Source organism: Phocoena sinus, chromosome 1 (assembly GCF_008692025.1).
Source record: "Phocoena sinus isolate mPhoSin1 chromosome 1, mPhoSin1.pri, whole genome shotgun sequence".
Taxonomy (NCBI): domain Eukaryota; kingdom Metazoa; phylum Chordata; class Mammalia; order Artiodactyla; family Phocoenidae; genus Phocoena; species Phocoena sinus.
In genome coordinates this window covers 22,904,367-22,927,464 of record NC_045763.1, presented here as the reverse complement: position 1 = coordinate 22,927,464, position 23,098 = coordinate 22,904,367, and the positions used below count along the sequence as shown (strand labels likewise).

At 37.6% G+C, this 23,098-nt stretch overlaps 1 protein-coding gene across 13 annotated transcripts in view; it reads right to left on the bottom strand.

Annotated features, from left to right (window-relative positions):
* Positions 1-23,098, bottom strand: part of EPB41 (erythrocyte membrane protein band 4.1) — a 203,729-nt gene that overhangs the window by 27,203 nt on the left and 153,428 nt on the right. For 6 of the 13 annotated variants that reach the window (XM_032647532.1, XM_032647503.1, XM_032647493.1 and 3 more), the window contains 2 exons: positions 22,436-22,486; positions 994-1,443 (listed from right to left, as the gene is read on the bottom strand). The exons of 4 other annotated variants lie outside the window; for them this stretch is intronic. In XM_032647532.1, coding sequence (XP_032503423.1) covers positions 994-1,443; positions 22,436-22,486 — 501 coding nt within the window. The remainder of the gene's footprint in view (positions 1-993; positions 1,444-22,435; positions 22,487-23,098) is intronic. 3 more of the 13 variants (XM_032647541.1, XM_032647556.1, XM_032647484.1) reach the window with 2 other exon arrangements.

The window sequence follows — 23,098 nt, the reverse complement described above, 5'->3', positions numbered from 1 at the left end:
GCTATGGTATCAGACAGTTACAATTGGTGATACAAAACACTTCAGACTGACCTTCAGAATTTGAATATAAAACTACTTGCCAAATAGCACTCAGTTTTGTTTGTCCTTGTGACTGTACCATTAAAATTAAGAAAATCAGCCACATTTCCTCCCCTATGTATAAATGGTACATGAAATAGCAGTGGCATCGGAACACATTACCCTGGAATTCATTAACTTCTTTCAAATCAATGTCAGACATTCACTTTGGAGTTATTGAAAAGAAACAGTATTTGGAAAACTGGAGAGAAAATAATCAGTTCTACCACCACCTGGTGATTAATCTCAGAATTTCAGAAGAATGAACATGAGCGAAATACCAAAGGTTTCTTGTCCATCAGCTCACCTTCCCCAAGACTATAAATCACCCTAAAACTACCATTTGATTGTGGTAAAGTTAATTACGGCCATCCACCTTAGCATAGGAGATTAGTACCTACAATCATGGAAGCTCCCGTGAGCGGGGTCAGTGGGAGTGGTGGGCTGCGCTATGTGGCTGCAATACACAAAAAATTATATGGGGCCTGACTCCTTATTTAAAAAGTCAGTTACCCCTTGTAATTAAGAGTATTTGAATTTTTTGAGCAGGGTCTCAGAACACTGAGGGCTCCTTATCACAGAAGTCTCAGAAATTCACCTCTTTACACAGCCCATACTTGAGCAAGGAAAAGAGGAACATACTTACACCAGCTTCATAAAGATAAACAGCTGGAGTTTACCCCCAAGAGTTTTGTTAAGTCAACAGGGGAGAGAGCATTTCTAGCCTTGGTGTTAGTGACTCTGAATAAATTTCTTTGTAGTAATCAAGGACTTCAATTTTATTCTGTGATTTTGAAAAAAAGCCAAGAGGCTACTACCCTCACCACTGCCACCACCACCACCTCCTCCACAGAATAGATTCTGGCCCTCTCCCAAAGTGAGTCATTAGATGTGCACAACTGAATCAGTTACTACCTGGAAACTTCGAATGAGGGTGGGGAACTGGTTACCCACACGAGAGTCAAGAAATGATCCATTTTGCTCTCCAACAGGCTCTCTTGGTATAACATGTTCTTCACTACTCTCTGCTTTTTTTTCAGTAAGTTGCAGCTGAGAGGAAGCTGGTGATATTGAGGACTTTAAGGCACTGGCTTGTTCCTCCACTCCTACACATTCCCCACTTGGACCTCTCGACATTTCCTTAATATCAAGATAGCCAGCTGCCCCCTGCTCCTTCTCTTCCGTCTCCTTGCTGCTTATGGAGAGGGAGCCAAAGTCAAAGTTTTGTGGAGACTCCGACGGGGTAGTCATTTGGCTCTTACTAGGAATTATTGAATGCTTGGGGCCCTCCCATTCAGAGTCAGGGTTGGTAGATGGCCCCTTGGTCATGGCAGCCACCTCCTCTGTGCGAATGCCACTTATATTCTACAAATGAATGAACACATACAAAAGCAAGAAGATTAGGAATTCGTGGGGAATACAGTGAACTCTGAGAATCAACAATGATTTCTAAGAGGCCTCAAAAATATTAATACTGGGCTTCCCTGGCGGTGCAGTGGTTGAGAGTCTGCCTGCCGATGCAGGGGACGCGGTTTAATGCCCCGGTCCGGGAAGATCCCGCATGCCGCGGAGCGGCTGGGCCCGTGAGCCATGGCCGCTGAGCCTGCGCGTCCGGAGCCTGTGCTCCGCAACGGGAGAGGCCACAACAGTGAGAGGCCCGCGTACGGCAAAAAAAAAAAAAAAAAAAAAATTAATACTAATATAAACCAAGAATCTTAACTCCAGAGGTGGTCAAAAGGAAGAATTACTGTTCACTAAACATGTCAGCAGCTTAAGTTATTCCAACCTCATTTTGGTCATATTTCTACACCATGGTTAATCTGAGAAACGATTTCGATGTGCCTCACATAGTACCAAGCACTTCGTATTACTATGGTGTTCTCTGTATAACACATACTCTTCATACTTAGAGGAGTCACTATTCCTAAATACCTAACTCATTACTCTGCACAGGACACAATGCAATTTATGAGCCAATAAAACATATTCCTGAGGAGTCTGATCAGATTGAAAACTATTCCACATATCTCCAAGCCATATGTATCACCATGCTGGCCCATGATGGAGAAGCTAAAATCTAGACTTTGGTTGGCAGAGATACGGAAATTGAGTACATCCAGCACAGACTTAATCCAATCATCGTCAAAGAATTAACTATAATATCAAAAATAGTGAAACATTTCTTTGTAAACAGAATAAACGCAGCTGAGCAGCTGAGAAGTATTTCTCCACAGATGAATGACATATCTCCAACCCCTAAGAGAAATAAATCCTGGAAACACAGAGTTCCCTCCTGGGCTAAATGCCTCACATCACAGGGAAAATAGATCTAAAATAAGAACTTTCAAGAGAATGTGGAGAGAAGATAACATCACACTAGACCTACTCCTAAAGTTTAAAGAAAGGTGCTGTGGGTGGAAGAAAAGTAGGAATTCACACTATTAGGAAAAGAATAGGAACCATTTGAGAAATGAACAACCTAATAGAAGCCAAATGTCAGGAAAATCTGCATGTGCTCACCAGAGAACTGTACATAAGCCACTTAGGTCTGAAATTTTGGTAAGATCAATTTACCATATTACATGCATGCCATAAAGGAACTTAACAGAAAAGGACTCTTTTAAAATGGTGTTCCTGGAGTAGATGACGTACACTTGGAGCAGCTCACACATTTTAGTGCTCATATCACACTACACATATTATACTTCTTAAAAAATCGCTGCTGCTCCTTAAGTTGTAAAACAGCCTACATTTTGATGAATATAAACCAGTGGCCAAGAAAGGTAAGAAAAGATGCACTGCACTCAAGAACTCCAGGCCAACCTTACTTCTAGAAACAGTCAACTCAAGAGCATCTCAAAGTGGCACAAGTTGAACTCACATTAGGCAGGTCTTTCACTGACTGATCATGAATATTACTTAGCACATGAAAAGGTGGAATTGAGAGATGACAAGAGAAACTGTCTCTGTCTGCAGATGTATCAGAGATACATAAACTACTCTTGCTAAGGGTATATGAATTTCCTCATGTTTAAAATGAGAGTAACACTTGGTTTGGCTCACAGGGTTCTGAAGATCAAATACAATAATATATATGAAAGCATGTAAATTCTGTAATTGTCAATTACCATTAGATTCACTTAATTCAATCAACATTACCTGAGCACCTATAATAGGCTAGGGCCTGGAGGACACTAGAATGAGTTTGTTGTTATGTTATTAACACACTGTACTATTTTCTAGGGCACTTATCTCACCATTTCTTTTGAGTCAGACAAGCTGCTATGGAGCTGCCCAAAAATAGACCAGCTGGTAATAAACAAACAGGCTTTCTCAAATTGCTATATGCTAGCTCTAGCGCTGTGAATAGCATATCCCCACCCACTCACATGGAGAGGCACTTCATGGCTTCTCCAAATAATTCTGTCACAACTGAGAAGGCTGATTAATAACCAGGAGAATACCTAAGATAATCAAGTAAGAGCCAATTTTATACCAGTCTGCTCAAGTGATAAGTAGTGGTCTGTCATCAAGAAGCCATTTGTGAATTAAACGTTGCTTAGGCCAGCACCACCTGGCCCAAAGTTGCCTACTGCTGAGTAAAATTAGATAGATCAATCATGTTTTTCAAAGCAGGACCAGACGAGACCAAGGGTAAAAGCTGTAGCCACAGTAATATCAATTCAGCAAATATTTACTGATCACCTAATATGTATTAGTCACTGGAAATGAAAGGAAAACTGATAACAGTTGGGTTGGATTACCACTTAGAGCACTCCCACATATGGTCAAATCAGCCGCTCCAGTTGGCTCTGTTGTCCAGATCTCTTGGACAACACAGCCAACTACTTACTGGACACTCTCCCAGGCATATGGAACACAATACGCCCCAAACTAAACTCATCTATTCCACTTTAATATCTCCCTGATCTGTCTACTCTTCTCTATTCTCACACTTACTATCTTCATTCAGGCTCTAATAGTGCCTCACCCCACTTACTACTAATGCCCTAAACAATTTTTCTTCTTTTCTTTCTTCCTTCCTTCTTTCTCACCTCAAACCTTCCCTGAACACATCCTATATTCTGTCATGAAAATATTTATTTCTAAAATGAAACATTGAAAATTCCATTTTTCAGGTTAAAATCCTTCAGTGGTTCTTCATTGCCTTCTGGATAAAGTTCAGGTCCTTTATTAAGACATAGAAAATATTTTAAAATATGACTCCTACCTCTCTCTCCAGCTTCACCTTGCTATAACTTCACATACATCCTTCTCTCCATTAATTCAAGACAATTTGCAGTTCCTAGAACAGAGCATGCTTTCTTTTGTCCCCGTGCCTTTGTCAATATCGTATTGTTCCTTCTGCCTGCAAGTCCATACTCAGCTCAAGTCAGTTCTTCTAGAAGTTTCCCCCAACTGCCTAAAGTATATTTAGATACCATGCCTCTTTTGTTCCTGTTGTACCCTGTCATTATTGGTTTACTCATCTGTCTTTTCCATTAGACTGATAAGAACTTGCTATGTTTCTTAGCTCTGTTAATCTCTCTTGCACAGTTTTTGGCACGTAATAGATGTTCAGTAAAAACTTGTTGAAATTATACCAAATAAATCCAGGAACCCTAAGAACTGCTTTGACTTGTGCTATTCAAAAATTTAAAAGGCTTGGGACTTCCCTGGTGGTGCAGTGGTTAAGAATCCGCCTGCCAATATAGGGGACAGGGGGTGTTGAGCCCTGGTACGGGAAGATCCCACATGCTGCAGAGCAACTAAGCCCGTTCACCACAACAACTGAGCCTGCGCTCTAGAGTCTGTGAGCCACAACTACTGAGCCCGTGTGCCACAACTACTGAAGCCTGCGTACCTAGAGCCCATGCTCCACAACAAGAGAAGACATTGCAATGAGAAGCTCACACACTGCAATGAAGAGTTAGCCCCCGCTCGCTGCAACTAGAGAAAGCCCACACGCATCAACGAAGACCCAAGGCAGCCAAAAATTTAAAATTCATTCATTAATTTAATTAATTAAAAAAAAAACAGAGATGGTCTTTCAAAAAAAAAAAAAATTGAAAAGGCTTGTTTACAAAGAACATAAGAAGTGGCCCACTTGACCAGACCAGCATTCTGGTCCAGCATTCTATCCCCTACATCAGTAAAATAAGAGGAAAACTAACATTATTGCAGGTTCACTGTGTGACAGTCACTCTAACATGTTTTCTCATTTAATTTTTCACAACCTCACTATGAGGTAGTCACTATCTCTATTTTATAGATGAAGAAACGGAGAGGGTAAGCAAGTCAGACCGAGGAAGTGATGGAACTAGGGTTTAAACTAGGGTCAGTGTTTGATTCAAAAGCCCGTTTCTTCCCATGGCAAAAGAAAGTATCTCAAGTAGGCCCAAAGGACATGTCCTATTATGTTCAAAAGAATATACACTAAACCTGACTATTCTTTTGGGAAGCACAAAGTTGTCCAAAGTCCTTAGCAGAGTCTGGTTTTAGTGGCCGACACCATACTTTGAAATATAAGGAGAAGGCTGTAAAGCCAGAAGAAAAGATTGGGTCAAAAAGAAGATCTAAAATCCCCATGACATAAGACACCCACAATTTGGCATCTAACGTGAGTGAGGAATTCTAACTGACAGTGCTGTGCCTTTGGCTATGACCATCAGCATGGACCACTGGATTATATAAGATTCTGCACAGCTGCATATACCAAACTGACCTGGAAAATTTAAAGGGATCTTCTCAAGGATATGAATAAATATATGACTGCGTCTGCACCACCCACAGTGACAGATAAAATTGAGATCTGATGTGTTGCTTGTCTGGCCTGATGCAGGATCTATAAGAAGGATGCTACAATACAAAGACCAGTTGCCTGTATAAAGTACCACAAGGCTGTCTAGTTGGTTTCAAGAATATGAGAGGGGGGACTTCCCTGGCGGCGTAGTGGTTAAGAATCTGCCTGCCAATTCAGCAGACACGGGTTCAATCCCTGGTCTGGGAAGATCCCACATGCCGCGGAGCAATTAAGCCTGTGCATCACAACTACTGAGCCTGTGCTCTAGAGCCCGTGAGCCACAACTACCGAGCCCGTGCACCGCAACAAAAGAGTAGCCCCCACTCACCACAACTAGAGAAAGCCTGTGCTCAGCAACGAAGACCCAAGGCAGCCAAAAATTAATTAATTAGTTAATTGTTTAATAAAAGAATATGAGAAGGAAGAATGTTAGACCAATATTTAAGTGAGCAGGAACATTATTTGATTGAAAATTCTCAATTTTACTTAAAACGTCAATGGTTCCTGCTAAGTATGATAATTCAGAAATCAAGAGATTTTTTTTTTTCCCCTAAAGGCTTTCTCCTGAAAATGACTTATTCAAATGGATTATGTCACAGGATCATCAAACCCTGAGTATGTATGTGACTTTGTGAGTTATAAATAACCTCTCCCTTGACTTAGGGATTACAGATATTAAAAGCAGGATATGGGTGTTTTATAGGTATTTTGCTGCTACTCCATTAAATGCAATCCAGAGTCTTTCGTTTTAGGTTATTTTTGAAGGAAGGGATTTATATATTTGAAGAGACTATTGAGAGAAGTAGTTATACTGACAAGACTCTCTTATCCTATAAGCAACACAATGAAAATAAATCCTGAAAATCTTTCTAAAATTTTGCTACATAAGCAAGAGCCATATAAGTTTTTTTCTGGAGGGCCTATGTGGTAATTTTCCCCACACACATTTTGTCCTTGTTCCTTGCTTAATGAAGTCCAATTTTACCTTTAGATGGCAATAGGAAAACAATTCCTTTCTCTGTTAAAAAAAAAAAAAGAAAAGGAACCTGCTATTGTCTCATTTTATCTTCCTATACATTAAAATCCTGGGTAGGCAGTTAAGGACCAAATGAAGAACAGCAGCTCTTTCCCTGCCAACCTTGTCATATGATTTCAGGGTCATACTTTCATTTCAGGACCATGATTAGATTGTTGGAATAAGGGAAGAAGGCAAAAATGCTAACTTCAAAGACTAAATCCCCCTCTTAATAATATATGCTATGTTTTATTTCTTACCAATTTAAAAATTATATTTTCCAATGTGTGTAATTATATACATGAAAAAGATGTCAAGGTATACTAAAATATCAGTAGGGGTAGGATTGCAAATAATTTAATTTCTTTCTTTGTGTTTTTCTGTATTTCCCAACCTTTTTAAAATGAATATGTGTTACCTTTGTAATAAAAATGCTATTAAATAATTTTTCTTATGCAGGCTTTTACACTGGTTTCATAATGAAGTGGTCTGTAAAACACGAAGAGTCTGGTAAACAATTTATGAAGGAAGTGCTGATAAATCCTTAATATACTCCAAGCCTTTGAAAACAGTTAAAAATAAACCTTAATGGTTTCCTAAATGAAAAAGTAGTTAATGGAAAGAATGATAAGAAATGTCAGTAACTGGTAAGTAGTATAAAAATTCTCTTTTATATGGAGAATATAATATAAAACTGTAGTAATTTAGTGAGTGGATTTTGAAAGTCAAAGTCAAGGATGATGGACAATCTATCTGAGTGGAGAAGAAATAGCTCAAATTTAAGGTGTAGCTTCATTACATTTTGTTTAATGCTTTCTGATTTAGAAATGGCAGGGATATTCTCAGGAATATGACTAAAAATATGGTTGTATCTGTGAGTTGTCACAGAGTTTCTGTGAATTTCTTATTAGACATCTGCTTCTGAAACAGTAAAGACACTTAAGGAAAATTATCACTCTCTTGCCAAAGTCATGATAGCAACTGGGAATATAAAATATTGAAGTGCCCAAGACCTGATCTGAACATTAACTCTAGATTAGTGATATAGACTATAGATAAACACTATCATACTTCACATCGGAATGCTTTATATTCCTTGTGTGTGTGTGTGTGTGTGTGTGTGTGTGGTTTTTTGTTTGTTTGGGCTGAGTGCCCTACACCTTAGGCTGAGACCTTCTTTTACTGAAATTAAGTATAAGACAGCAGAATGAAATGACCGAATTCAATAAATAGTTGTTTAATTGCCACCTCAGAAGAGAATCCTCTTTTAGGCGCTTTTGAGATAAATAAAAGAAGGCAGTGATCCATTTTCCAGGGTACTTAGATTTAGCTGAATGAAGGTATTAACAGTGATATGTACAGATAGCAGTTACATATATCTGCATAATAAACTCAGGGCTGTGTGGTGGTTGGGCAATGGTGGAACCCTGGGGAGAAAGCAAACTTTTATCAGAACTGGTCAGTAAGCTTAATTACAGTGTCTTGTTATTTTTTGTGCCTTCTCAGGTATTATAACATTACACTAAACACTGGAATAAGCCAGTCAACAATGTTACTGAGTCCACCATTAGCAGAATTAGACAGCTGACAGGACAATTTTAAAAGAAGGAAGAAAATACAGTGATATCAGTTACAAAGCTAACCTCTAATGAGAGTCTTGGAATCGATATATGTTTAATATTAAGTGTTCAGGAAAACCCTTTTCCTTCATATTCTACTCAGTATTTTCAAAGATCTATTTTTAGAATACCTGTGAAAATTTTATCATCATATATATATGCATGTTTAAACAGACATTATAGACAAATTAATAAATATGGGTTTTCTTACTTGCTGAAATTATACAAGACAAATTTTGAGAGAAGGGCAATTAACATGCTAAGGTGACATTTTATTTTATCAAAATGACTAAATTGAGAAGCAGGAAACACAAATGATGACTGCAAAAGAATTTTCTTAGTTTGGCCAGACCAAAATACAAATTCTCTCACTAAATTACAGAAATATCCTGTCTTAACCCACTTTACCAGTGCCATCTTAAATAGTCTCAAACATTCCCTTCCAAATCAGCAAGAGTTTCACTTTTACATAAATATACTTAGAGGCTCGAGCACAGAAAACCAAAAATACTTTCTTTGATGAAGAACAAATAATTATTAGAATTATAAAATGTCATTTGGTTTGATGACAAGGTGTTTTTGGTTTGTTTGCTTTTGGACACCAATCTAATTTTCCTCAGACCTGGTACTTGAGGTTTGATTTAATTAATGGGAATTTGAACTATTGATCTATTTAAATATCCCCAATAAATACATAAAGGAAACAACTATTTTCTTCTAAAAAATTCAATTCTTTTTATTGAATGATTTTTAAACCAGGAACCAGATTATCCCCAAGGCCAAACAAAAGCCCTGAGACTCTCTGTCTCAACAATAGGAAAGACCTCATTTCTTATTCCCATCTTCTGGTTCCTACTGACTGAAAGATCCTATTTCAGGTTCTGGGACATTCTGTGAAACAACCTGAGGGATTTAAGGCAAGTTAAGGGCAGTCCAATATTAATAAATCAACTCATTAATGGTTTGGGGATCTTAGAGCACCATTGTCAATACCTAGTTTTATAAGTCATTAGAGCCTCACAAATTCCAACCCTCTCCTTAATTCACTTTCTGTAACTTTCATCACATTTTCACTTGGGAACTAAGTGACTTAGGAAATAGCTGTGTCATAACGGAATATCACTGGACTGAAACATGAAAGACCTGGATTTAGCTCCAGTTCTCTCACTTAAAAACTGCTCGTTCTTAAGTAGGTCCCTGAGCCGCTCTGAGACTCAATTTTATCACATAAAGCAAGAACGCCACTACTGGGGCTTCCCTGGTGGCGCAGTGGTTGAGAGTCTGCCTGCCGACGCAGAGGACACGGGTTCGTGCCCCGGTCTGGGAGGATCCCACATGCCGCGGAGTGGCTGGGCCCGTGGACCATGGCCGCTGAGCCTGTGCGTCCGGAGCCTGTGCTCCGCAACGGGAGAGGCCACAGCAGGGAGAGGCCCGCGTACCGCAAAAAAAAAAAAAAAAAAAAGGAACACCACTACCTACCTGATATGGTTACTGTGAGGGTTAACTGTGCAGAGTGCTCAAACTGAGGTGCTAAGCAAATACTAGACATTACTATATTTCTTAAATTATTATTTTTTGCAAAGAAACATGAACCAGAACCGGTCCTTATGGAAGTGTTTCTTGAGTATCCAAATTAGCCAACCCTATGGATTTAACTAAGGCTGGTCTTTCAGCCAAGCACGTTCTGAGCCAGGTTCTCACTATATTTTAGAGGACATCACCAGGTAGAACTTAGAAAAAAACTGTGATAGAAGATAAGAACTAAAATTGATACACTAGGAGGATATTTAATTATTTCTGAGCCAAGACTCTCCTGAAGAACACTGGATAGGCCATTTTTAATAGTTTTGAGAACATTTCTGATTAGTCACAAAATTTACAATCATTTTAAAGCTTAATAGATTTATTGCTGTTTCTAAGCCCAAAGCATATATTTTTATGATACGACCCACAGATTCTGCTTCCAGAAATTCCTAAATTTTCTGTAAAAAGGGACTCTGAGATTTAGCATACTATCTCTATAGTCACTTTACCCAATGGAACCCTAAATCCACCACATCTATTAAACTACCATTGGTTTTCACGTTCTCTTCATTCTATTTTGCCATTCAACCAAGTAAACTGAGAGTTAGGACTAACATTGGAAATACTGCTTAACGGTATGATCAACTCTGTAATGTCACCATCATCTTTGCAATGACTCTGTGGCCTACTGAAATGCAAATTCTTCAGGGAAGGTTAATACATTGAACTTTTATCAGCGTTCCTGTATGTCAGGAAAAATGGGGGTTTGGGGATTCGTTAGGCTTATATAATTAAAAAAAATAAGTTTTGATAAGAAAAAAGGAGTGAGCAGAAGGTGGCAGTGGGATTAAGGGGGAGGGGTGTGCACAGACACACATACACCCACAGAGCACATTACCCTTGCTTTGCAAACCCCGTAAGAAATGCTTTGTACTGCAAATGCCCACAGAACCAGCAGGAATCGAGGTTATCTTGCTAAGCACAGAAGGAAGATACCCAGCAGAAGAGTCCAGCTCCTGATTCTTAACTAAAGTAAACGATAAACATTACAGTCACTTAAATTATCAAGATGTATTTAAATAATACCCCCAAATGGTCTGCAACATGCAAACTAAAAAATGTAGTAGACTCCAATCCTGATAAGATCAGTTAATTGCGAGTGCTTTGTTTCCACATACTTCTAACAAAACAGGGCAAGTTTATGTCTCAGCAAAGAATGGCTTTAAGTGCCTTGGGAAAAAGCTCTAAAAAGCGAAACACATGTCTTTATACATTTACTATATTATTGATATTTGTAATCTTATTCCTATTTTGAAAAACTAATAATATTGGTGTTTCCCTTGGTTATAAAATAACGCTAACCTGGTGATTTTTTTTTTAATTTGTTAGGTTAAAACAAATGCTTTTAAAGGGGCACTTGCAATAAGAGATAAATCAGATGTGGTAATGGCTTCTTTTGTAAAAGCCATGTGTAAACAGCACATAAAGATGACAGGTCAAGCAGCAGCAGCAGCTCATTCTTCATCCAAAAAAGGAAACAAACAGAGAAAGGAGAACAAAAATTACCAAAAAGAAAAACATCCCCTGGCCCCTCCACCCCCAAAACCTTCATAAATAATAGTTTTGATACACTTTCGGTGGAAAACTCACGTCAACTGGCAGTTTAGAAAAGGACATTAGAATCACAAATGCTCAAGATGGGGATAAACTAACAACAGAGTAACCACGTGGCTAGCAAAAGACGATTTTAAAATTCTATCTTTCCTCTCTAGTGTGTCATTCTTAATCATGCAATACATTTCTCTTCAGTCTAAATTTTCTCTCTTGGCTATATCTTCCCCTACATTTTTTTTTTTTTTTAATAAAGTTGCTATGCTACTGGTCCCTCCCTGGCTAGAAGTACATCCTTACAGTGCTCACTAGCTTCTCCACAAAACTTGAGTCATTTTCATTGTCCATTGCTATTCTCTGGCATATAAAAATTACATCTGGATAAAGGAGCTTACTTAGGAAGACACTGGCCTTTATTAAATTACGGTTGGTAAAATTGCCTATCGTACGAAAATCAAAATCACTCTATAATGCAGCCTTTTACAAATGCCAGCAAATGGAATTTGCCAATGACAATTATCCTTCAAACATAGTTTTCATCATTTCCTAAATAGTGCTGTTATTAGATTATCCCCAGAATAGGTGAATGTAAAAGCAAACAGCTGTAAAATCGGTGCCTGATGCAAAATTTTAACTATTAAATAATAGAAAATTTTGCCTTAACACTGCACTCACCAGCAAGGACTCCACAGATCAAATGAGTGTTCTCAAACCTGAATAGAGCTATAGAAATCAAAGTGATTGAGCATATATGAAAGGTTATACTAAACATGTCTAGGAGACCAGACGTGACCAGTCAAGTTTATTTCATTATACTAAGAAGGGTTGAGTTGAAGAGTTGAACAGATGGAGATGGAAAGGAAGGGGCTATAACCAGCACAAAAACTCTGATCATTTAGTATGGAACACAATTTAATACACTTGGCAAGATTTCTCAGAAGTCCCAATTCCAAAAATGATTAAAGCCATAAGCACTTAAGGAAAATATTATATCCCAATTTGATATCTAGAAAATAGCACCTTGATTCCACAGAACTATATACAACAGAAAACGATGACTAGATATTAATTAGCTGTGTCTTCTCTTCCCAAAAAATCCTATAATAATGAAATGGTTTTCCATGTTAACATTTTCAATAAATTCCTAAAAGGAATGTGGCTTTGGAGAAACACTATAAAATTTTGTGTTACTCAGACATGGCAACAAGGTACATACTTTGTGCTAGTAAATAGACCACTTCAAAACGTGGAGTGTTGGTTTTAAGTAATCACCTGGATGATACAACAGAATCTAGAACTGTGAGAGTAAGAGAAGAGATAAGGTTCACCAAGGTGAAGTAAGAGATTAAGCAGTGGACCTTCTGTTAATTCCACATTATAGGAGCAGCTCTCCTCATGCCCACACATCCACACCCACTCCATCCTCACTCTTCAATATGATCAGAGAGGCATTAATAACTACTAATTTGTAGAGTGCTTCCTTTTAAAACAAAACAAAACAAAAAAAGACAAATTCAGCATATTAAAAATGCTTCTAACAGATGTGACAATTACATGTGTAATTATTTTTAAAACTTTGTATAAATAAGTCAAATAGTTCCAAAGCTGGTTTAAAACATTAATATTCTCAGAAGTGAACGCATGTGAATAAGTTATCTCTGTTTTAGGACTGAGCATAAGACAATTACTGGGCCACACAGAAGAGTGAAAATATGGGAAAAACAAGAGAATTTTTCCAGAAAGACTGGCTGACAATATCTCTTGCTGATCTGCTGAAGCAGAGGTTCCTTCCCCCCCATTTTTGGTAGTGGGTCTGTCTACGTGCAGCATTACTGACTCATTTCCTTAATGATTAGTAGCAACCAGAATCAGATTTGCAATAAGATTTATTCGTAATAATTTTACATATTAACAAAGCAAATAACATGAGAAAAATATCAAAGAAAATGTTCCAAAAAGAGAAGTTCTTAGCAGATTTCTTTAGGCTTAAATATCTTGCTCAACTGCTAACGGATAAACAATTTATTCAACCGTGTATCATAGCTAAAGGATCCTAGACCAGGGGGAAAGGAACATAGATTTAGGAATGTGTTAGAAAGCACCTCCCAAAGCTAATTACAGACCAAGGAACCCTCCAGAACACAACCAGTCAACTAGGGAGCAAAGACACCTCTGAAAGCATAGACCTTTATTTTATTCTGACTTCTTGGTAAATACTGCCCAAATCAGCCCTGAAGTAGGGAACTCCTCTCAGAGAAATCTTTATTTTGAAAGAGGAACCCTTCTGAAATGTTTCCCTTAGATGCCCAACCTTAAATTTATACACTATAGTGTATCAAAAATTTAGAGTGAAAATCTTCTTTACCATGTTCATTAGATATCTCTAAAACCCAGCTAAAGAGAAGGTGAATTTGGGAATTGTTTCTTTATTCCTTAGGGGGAGATAGAGGCAGACCCTTAAAAACCGAAAAGAACAAAGGGGTTAGCTGGATTTGTCGCTGAACATGTTAAGAGCACAGTTAACACAGAACAATTTGGAAACTGACAGAGGCAGGCATGTTGTGGTGGTAAAGATATTTTAGATTATTGTTCAGGTGTACCCTGGCTGCCAGATAAATAGGAATGAGTGCCTTGTCTTTTGTTTTCCATTTCTAATCATAAACAAGACCAAAAACACTTCAACACTGAATGAAGATGTTAAGATTTTGACTACAACTCTTGGAAACAGTACAAAGGCAGAAAATCTAACTGATCAGTTCTGTCTCTCTAGACCTATGTCGGGGGTCAGCAGCCTACAGCCAGCAGCCAAATCCAGCCCTTTCTTTGCTTCTGTACGGCTATGAGCTAAGAATGGTTTTACATTTTTAAATGGTTGGGAAAGAAATAGAAAAATATTTAGTGACACATACAAATTATATGAAACTCAGATTTCAGTGTCCACAAATAAAGTTTGACTGGAACATATTCATGTTTCTTTATTTATCGTCAATGCTGCTTTCACTCTACAATGGCAACGTTGAGTACCTTTGACAGAGACTATATGGACTGCAAAGCCTAAAATATTTATTATCTGGTCCTTTACAGAAAAAGTTTGTCAACCCCTGGTCTGACATACAAAACTCTTGATACCACAAGAGTTCGATATATTTGGTGTTTTTACATCATATAAAACACAAGACAAATGTATCAAACTGCTCTCTGAAATGTATTTTAGATAAACACAAAATGTCAAATAACAGGTTCTCTTCATGATCTCACACTCCCAAGATGTATTTACACATATGAACAAGTACCCTGGTCTCGATAATACATTCTATAGTGAAAATAGTTGATTATTACTGTGGTAAATGGATAAGAGCTTTTAACTGAATCAAATTACAAGACATTAACAAGAGAGACTGACACCTATCATAGAAGTATACGTAGATTCTTTGAATAAACCAGGGACCATACTACAGGATTAATAGGAGAGACAGTGGCTTCCGGGCCATACATGGGTTTTTTTGGCTACCTGCATGTACTGATTGGGCACAGGGTGATTACTTTGGCACAAACTTGTGTCCTAATACAAGAGATTCTAAGCGAAAAGTTAGACTTTATCTGTTACCATGTTACTAATTATTTAATTCAATTTAACAAATATTAATTATTCATTATATATCTGAGATACAAAGGTGTCTCTGGCAAACAAAGATAGATAAAACAAGGCTTCACACCTCAGAATCTCACAGTTTTGAGGAGACAGGCAAAACTAAAAGAGATGGATTAACATTTCAAATTTTTAATATCACTTTTTCTAGTGGGGCTCTAAGTCAAAATCAGAATGTTAAACAGAAAGTAAGGTTCCATAACTGTATCATATCAAAGTGGTATAAATCAAATCATGTGAGGGCTATTATAGAGGATGTAAAGGTTAGCCAGGCTGTCAGAGAAGGCAAGCAAACTTAGAATGCAGGCTCTGGTGGTATGCTGCTTCAGGATATAATGGCAATACAATCTTGTCAACAGATTCTGGGCTACAAGAAGTTTCCAAAGCTACAAAACTATCCCACCCCCTCCCCCCCAACTCCTTTATCTGAAAAACAAACAAAAAACCCCAAGTGCCTGTGTGATCTATGAAGAAGCTAGGATTTCCAGGAATTCCAAAATGTTCTTTTAGAGAGGGCACGTCATTGGGAAGGGACATAAAACTGAATAAACCATAGGGAAGCAACCAATGGGCAACGGAGCCAGAAAGAAAAAGAGCTGATAAAACAAGAAAAGCTAGAAAAAGAAAAGAAGAAAGCAGAAGGATAACATGCTAGGAGGAAGACTGGGACAGAACTGGATATCAGATGGTAAGTTATCTGAGGGCAAGAACTGTGACTAATTGCAACGTGAGAGTTACTTTTAACTATGGTGAAGACCTTATAATGTGGAAGATAGAAAATTCTTCAGAATGCCTCCATTTAGAACCAAGAAGTGAAAGCTACAGGGAAACAGACTTTGACTTAATACATGAATGATTAATATCTAAAAATTTGGGATGTCGAAAGACATAATGTGCTATATCTTGGGAGGTGTTTAATCACAGGCTGGGAGACCACTTGGTCTCTGAATCTCTAAATGATACTGTACAGAAGAATCAAGCATTGGAGGGGAGAGGAGTTGGGTTGGGGGCCTATCCAATCCTAAAATTCTGATAATGCTGCCTCTTTGAAACCCATCCCTGCAATACATTGATTGCCCTAGAGGGCAATGAATAAAGAATGGATAGAGTAACCATGTTTTTCCTTTAATTCTTATTCTCTGTGTTTTGTTGAGATAGGATTCTATACATATGGAGACTCTTCTTTAAAGAGACAGAATTAAACTGCATCCTTTATTGATTTGGGGGACATGAAAAGATAGTTGGGACTCTATGCCTTCCCACCTCCATTAATCTTTAAGATTAGATTTATTCTGTTATTTACCCCAAACAGGATTTTGACTATGATAAAGGGGAGGGCTACCCTCTAGGATATCAATCACAAAAGATTAGAAAAGCATTCCTAACGTAGATGTTTCCTCAACAATCTGTCATCTGTACATTTGGTTAGGCTATTATTAAAGTTATTTAGCTTTCAGCCTTTATTTCTGATCTGTGGGAGTAATAAACTACTCTACTTTCTCTTCTCTTTATTTTTCAAATTCTAGTATGAAAGGAATTTCATTTACAACATGAAATACTCCACGAATTTGTAATCGCTGATCACAGCTACCCCTCTTCCTGTTCCAGCCTAACTTTATATGGCTTTCTTACTTTAACAACAACTTCTTAACCGTTTCAGGTGTCCATTCCTAAGGTCCACACCAACATGTTTCTTTTTGCATCATGTTCTGATGCAGTAAAAAGGAGATCCAAGGGCATGAGGGATAACAGCAGCAGAAGTGAGCCAAGCTTACTGACACTATTCCCAACAGTGTAGAGGAGGCAGATGGAGTTATCCCACAGATAAGAATAAGGAGTTGTCTCCATTTCTACTACCAAAATTACAAGCAACAGGGCTCGCTTGAGTGCAGTGAAAAAAAGGAAAACTTCTATGTATGATAGAAACAATATAATAGTCTTCCACAATGTGATAGAGAATGCTGTAAGAAAGTTTGGGATTTTTAATTTCTATGAAGATGAACAGAAGAGAAGGAAACTTGGTAGAAAAGTTCTATATATCTTTACTATGCTCAATACTCTTGGCAAGAAAAAAGCAACATTGAGAAAGTGTCTCATATTATCTTTGAATTTTCTGTCTTCCTTTTGTAAATACATGATCACTAGGTAAAGCCTAAATATAAATTTTGATTGGTAATGCCTTCAAAAAATAACCAAACCTCTAATGCGTAGGATGTCTTATATGCTTTTCTATAGGAAATATTACAGTAGTGACTTTGGAATGTAGGAAGAAATGAATTGGCTTCTATCCACAGAAATTTCAGAGTAAAACTTACAATAATATCTAATAGAAAGAAACGTACTAGGATCTAGGATGGCAATGAAATCTAGTCCACACATAATCACTAGTCTCATGTTAGTCAACAGAGTCAATATCTTCTCCCTTCAAAACTTTTACCAACGATATAAACAACTAGTAGAATTGACCCATGCAAACTGAATCTCCTTCATAATCCATGCATTAGCATAAGAATATGGCTAAAAGACAGGTCCAGAATATAGAGGCTGGATTTATCTTCAAGTATGGTCCACTCTAAAATACCATATGGGTAAGATGAATTGCTTAAGAGTACAAGGAACTTTAGTAGTTTTAAGTGTTTGGTCAAATATCAATACAGAGTAGATGGAAATCAACACAGCTATTTAATTGCTTACTTTTATTTTTAAAGATCCAGGAAGTTAATGTGTTTGTTTTTTTAATTTCCAGTCCCCAAAAGACCAAGAATTTAATAACAACCAGAGCTTCTGGTTACTGGAACATGTTACAGATTCATTCTCATGAGGTAGGTTTGTCTCTACGTTACTAGGTGGAAATCTGGGCACTAAGTAGTTAAGTGAACTTCTCAGAGTCACCCTAGAAATGACTAATAGCAAAACCAAGGCAAAACCCCCCAGACTTTTTACTGGTCTGTATTGATACCTTTAGTCCAAATTGTTTTTCACTCATCAACCTACTGTTAAGAAGCTGAACCAGGGTAAAACCAACACACAGCTATTTGGATCTGTCTCTGGTACCAAGAATGAAATGAGATGTGAGAGGGAAACCAAGACTATTTACAGCTTTATGTTATACATATTGGCAGCAGTGAAAAATATTTTTCCTCTGATAACTGTGATGGGCATATCTTTTGAGCCTGCATTGGCCAGCTTATTAGTCCAATACGAAGTATCAGCCCTTCCCCTCTCAACCATTCTCACCCTATTAACAGAAGAAAGGGCCTCTCCTTTGATCATCAGTAAGGACCTCTGAGGGCTCCTGCTGCACTTCAGAAAACCGAAAAGTATTGTTGGATTACACTAGACTTTTAATGGACTTGAAATAACTCCAATACAAAGAGGAACAAAACTCAAGGGGACGTTTACAATAATAATTAATAAAATGCTATGTACATGGATGAAAACTGGAAATATAATCTGAAAGTTATAAAAGTATCAACAAAATCCTAAGATTATTTCCTTTTTAGTTTCTTGAAAAAAATTCAAAAGAATCTAACCAATGCCATAGTTCTGTTATTTCATAAGGAAAGCTCTCATATCTCTATTTCACAGATAAAGGGCAGTACTGATGTTGATCACTTTCTGTGTTAAAGAACGGTTCTGCAGGGCTTCCCTGATGGCGCAGTTGTTGGGAGTCCGCCTGCCGATGCAGGGGACACGGGTTCGTGTCCCGCTCCGGGAGAATCCCACGCGCAGCGGAGCGGCTGCGCCCGTAGGCCATGGCCGCTGAGCCTGCGCATCCGGAGCCTGGGCTCCGCGACGGGAGACACCACAGCAGTGAGAAGCCCACGTACCGCAAAACAAACAAACAAACAAAAAACAAAAACAAAAAAAAGAATGGTTCTGCAATATTTCAGGTTAATTTGAGGTCTCTTTTTTCTTATTATGAGTGAATCAATAAATATGCTTAATTACAAAATATTTCTTATAAACAGACATAGCCTGTGACATGAAAGATATACTCATACCAGATTTTAAATTTTAACCTGCTTCTCACTTCTTTCCCATCTTTTTGGATAACCTATAATAACAGAGTAACAGTTTTCAGGAAATACCAGAGAATTATTTCTACATGTCTCCAGAGAAGATAGAATAATAATAGTGGGTGTTGAAGGACAAAAGATTCTTGGCTTTAGGGTTCTCTTTTTTTGCTCTAAGACACCGTCATCTTAAAAACAGAAAGTCTTGTTTAGAAGTTACATCAGCTGGAAGTGTTGAGAAGTAAAGTGCAATAATCTCAGTTTGATAACTCTATGAACTCAGATTTCAAAACAAATATTTGAGACAACATTAACCAAATCATCCATATTGGTACATTCAAGCCCCATAAAAAGCAAGCTACATGCAAGATTTCATTAATACTGAGGGGAAAAAAAAAAAACAGGTTAGGTATCCGAGTTGTGTTGTGAAGAGAGAGCACACGCATATTTACTTCAGGTAAGCCTTAAAAATCAACATGCAAACAGAAGACATATACTTGTCACGACAGAACCTTAGCTCACAAGGCCATCAATGAAAAACAATTGATTTCAACACACATGTAAGAATAAACAAGTCCAAAGTCTATCAGAAAAACAAAATATATCGATATCTATTTTAAGCTTATCATAATGGCTAAATATTGCTTCTAGCAATATAATTACTTAACTCATAAAGAAGTAACACAGTATTTTAATTCAGAGAAGGGTATGTTTATGTACAGACCTTAAAGAAATTTGTTATTCCAGGACTTTTAAAGATGGGCAGAGTAGTCTGGAAAATTCAGCCCTGGCTGGAGGCTAAAGGGCACCAGCACCATTTTCCTTAAACCATCAACATTATACTTGTGAAAAATGCATTTAACCTTTGCAGATCTCTTCTATACACCAGGCAGGATAAAGTTGTTTGTCCCTGTACGTCTCAGAAATACACATAAGAAGGCCACAGAAGTCAAAAGCCCTTTTCCACAAAAGGCCTTTGTATATATTGGTTTGATATATCAAGAAAAGGAGTGGTTATAGATTCACAGATTAAAATGTATCATTTTAAGGCTTTTGAAAGGTTAGCAACTTGAATTTTTTTCTTAAACTACAGAGCCCATGCCCCACAAATAGCTATCAAAGATTAGGAAAATATTCCATCAAATGTTTCTACAGGATATCCTGCTTTCTGTGAAACACTGGAGAGGAGTACATAGCAACAGTGAACAATAAGAACATGCAGGATAAAAGAGTTAAAGCTTTTGGGGAAAGTACCAACCTGCCATATGCTTAAATCAGATTTGCCTAAACTTGTTAAACTTTGGTGAGGAAAACTGGCTTGAGCAACGCATTGCTACTCCTTTGTACCCCATGGTATATATTCTACAAAGAGTAACATTTTATTGACAGAAAAATGATCACAGGCTCTCCCCTAGGACAGTGAACTATCAAGATCAGAGGGCATCACACAGGAGATAACACAGTAGAAGCGAACAACAAAGTTCAATGGTTTTAGTCTTGACATTTCAGATGAGCACCCTGTTTTCCGATCACAGAAAGACCAACCACCAGACAGCCAATGCAAGAACCACGAGAAAAGACATCACAAAAGGAATACGAGGAGATGAAAAAGTACTAGAGTAGAGGTGACACTTTTTGAGAAACTTGTGATCCTCAGGGATTGGAATAGAAACCTTGGGAAGAATTTCTTCATTTTCTTGCTGGGGCAAGGCGCTTTCAGTAGATCTCTCTTGCCTTTTAATTTTCTCTTCATCCTGCACTAACAGAGCACGTTCCTGTGTCTGCTTTCACGGTAGAAGATCAAGAAAGACAGAGAAAGATGAACAAAATGACAGATGGAAAATGCTCAAAAATGATACTTGGGGATGTGCAAAGGATTTGGGAAGATCTTTTGGACACTGTATTTTACTTTACTTTGGCAATTATACTGGCAAAGTTTCTATAACACAGCAGGGTACTCAATAGGTAATTGAATGAATGAATGAAGAGTAGAAGTCCTCAAAGTTCAAGGAATCACTGGACTTCCTTAGTTATAGTATTTATTCCTCCTTTAAGGATATTCACACAAATTTTCGGTCATTTTTCATTGCTTTGGTGCTGCCAATTTTCCTTAGATCAATTGGGCAAAGCCAATAATGAAGCATTCTTCTTGCCATCAGAAAAGTTACTTTTATTACAAATAGAATGGCAGAATATAAAATGTTATCCTCATATCTCTTCATATGGACTTAGAAAACTGCAAGAGTTCATTCAGTATGGCAATTAGCTTTTGCTCAAGGGAATAAAAATCCTAATCCTATACATTTCTAAGACTGCAAAAGAAAAACGAAAGTATAAAAGTTTATATGAGCCTCCAAGGTCTATCAGAAAAAAAAAACCAAAAACCATAAACCAAACTCCCACAAATCTCAACAATTACAAACTCCCTCCCCCCTTCAGAATCATGATTTAAAATAATAATAACGACCATCATGAAGGTTTATACAACACATTAAGCAAATGGTTTTGATACTTTTAAGGAAAATTATTTTTTTCCAATTGTCCAATTGAGAAATTTTTCTCCCCTGGCAATTTCTGTACTCTGCCATCCAGTCAAGACAGATGTTTTCTATGAAAGGAAAAACTTGGCTCTAAGTTCTCTTAGTTGAGCCAGCCTTCTCTGATCTGTTTGGAAGTTCAACACTGGTTCTTTGCACACCCCTAAGTGATACGTATCAGGGAGAAAGTAGCTGGGGGACTGGTCAGCAAAAAAAGGAAAAAAGGAAAAAAAAGGATGCAAAATTATAATGATTTTTAAAAGAAAATAAGGGGGAGAAGAAAGACAACATAAAAAGAATAGGGTACAATTAAATTCGTTTTTCTCTCCGAATACATATTTATATCTTCATGCAGCTTTTCAACCAGCCATGCGCCGAAATAAGCAAATTGAAAGCTGCAAAATGCAGCAGCGAAAATGTTATGTGTTAGGTCAAAAGGCGGTGAGTGTGAATTTACCAGTATAGCCAAAAGAAAAAAAAAATCACTGAGCAGCTGCTGTTCAGTTCTGGGGGAATTATCTGCTTAGTGCCATGACAAGAGCAAATTCTGATTGAGAAGCACAAGTCATAACAGCAGCATTACCTCTGGCCCACCAACCTTTCTTTCCGAGGGAAGGACAGAGGTTTTCTTCACCTGGTCATACACAAATTATATAAAATTCAGTTGCCTTGCAATGTAACAACAATGCTGTCAAAGGTGGAAGAGGTATCCCCAGAGAACAAAAATATTGTCCTAATTATTAAAGAAAAAGTAAGATATGCCAGGAAGTAGAATTATCCTATATAAAAGGTTATCACAATATAGTTCTTACCTATTGCATTATTCATTTAGAGGGGTAGTATCATAACCCTAGAGCTAAAGTACTCCCTATTGATCTAATTTAATTTATAAAAGTCATTTCTTTAAAGTCCACAGAATGAAACAGCCATTCCCAAAACTAGCCCTAAGATGGTTTCTGAAGGGTTTCTATTAAGACACAAAATATTTTCTGGAAATGGAGACTGGTTCAACTTTACCAAACCTCATCCAAGAGGGTACTAAGTTACTTCTCCAAAGTAGCTGAGTATCTTTTATTACTTGCACAGAATCAAAAAGAAAACTTCTAGAAAATATGCAGTTATGGTTTGTAGATAGGGTTAGCCAGGCGAGGTAGCAACAAGTGCTTTATCAGGGAGCCATAGACTTATAGAAAGCAGTCACTGACTCAGTTCAGGATATATGCTCCAGATTTGGGATACAGAACTA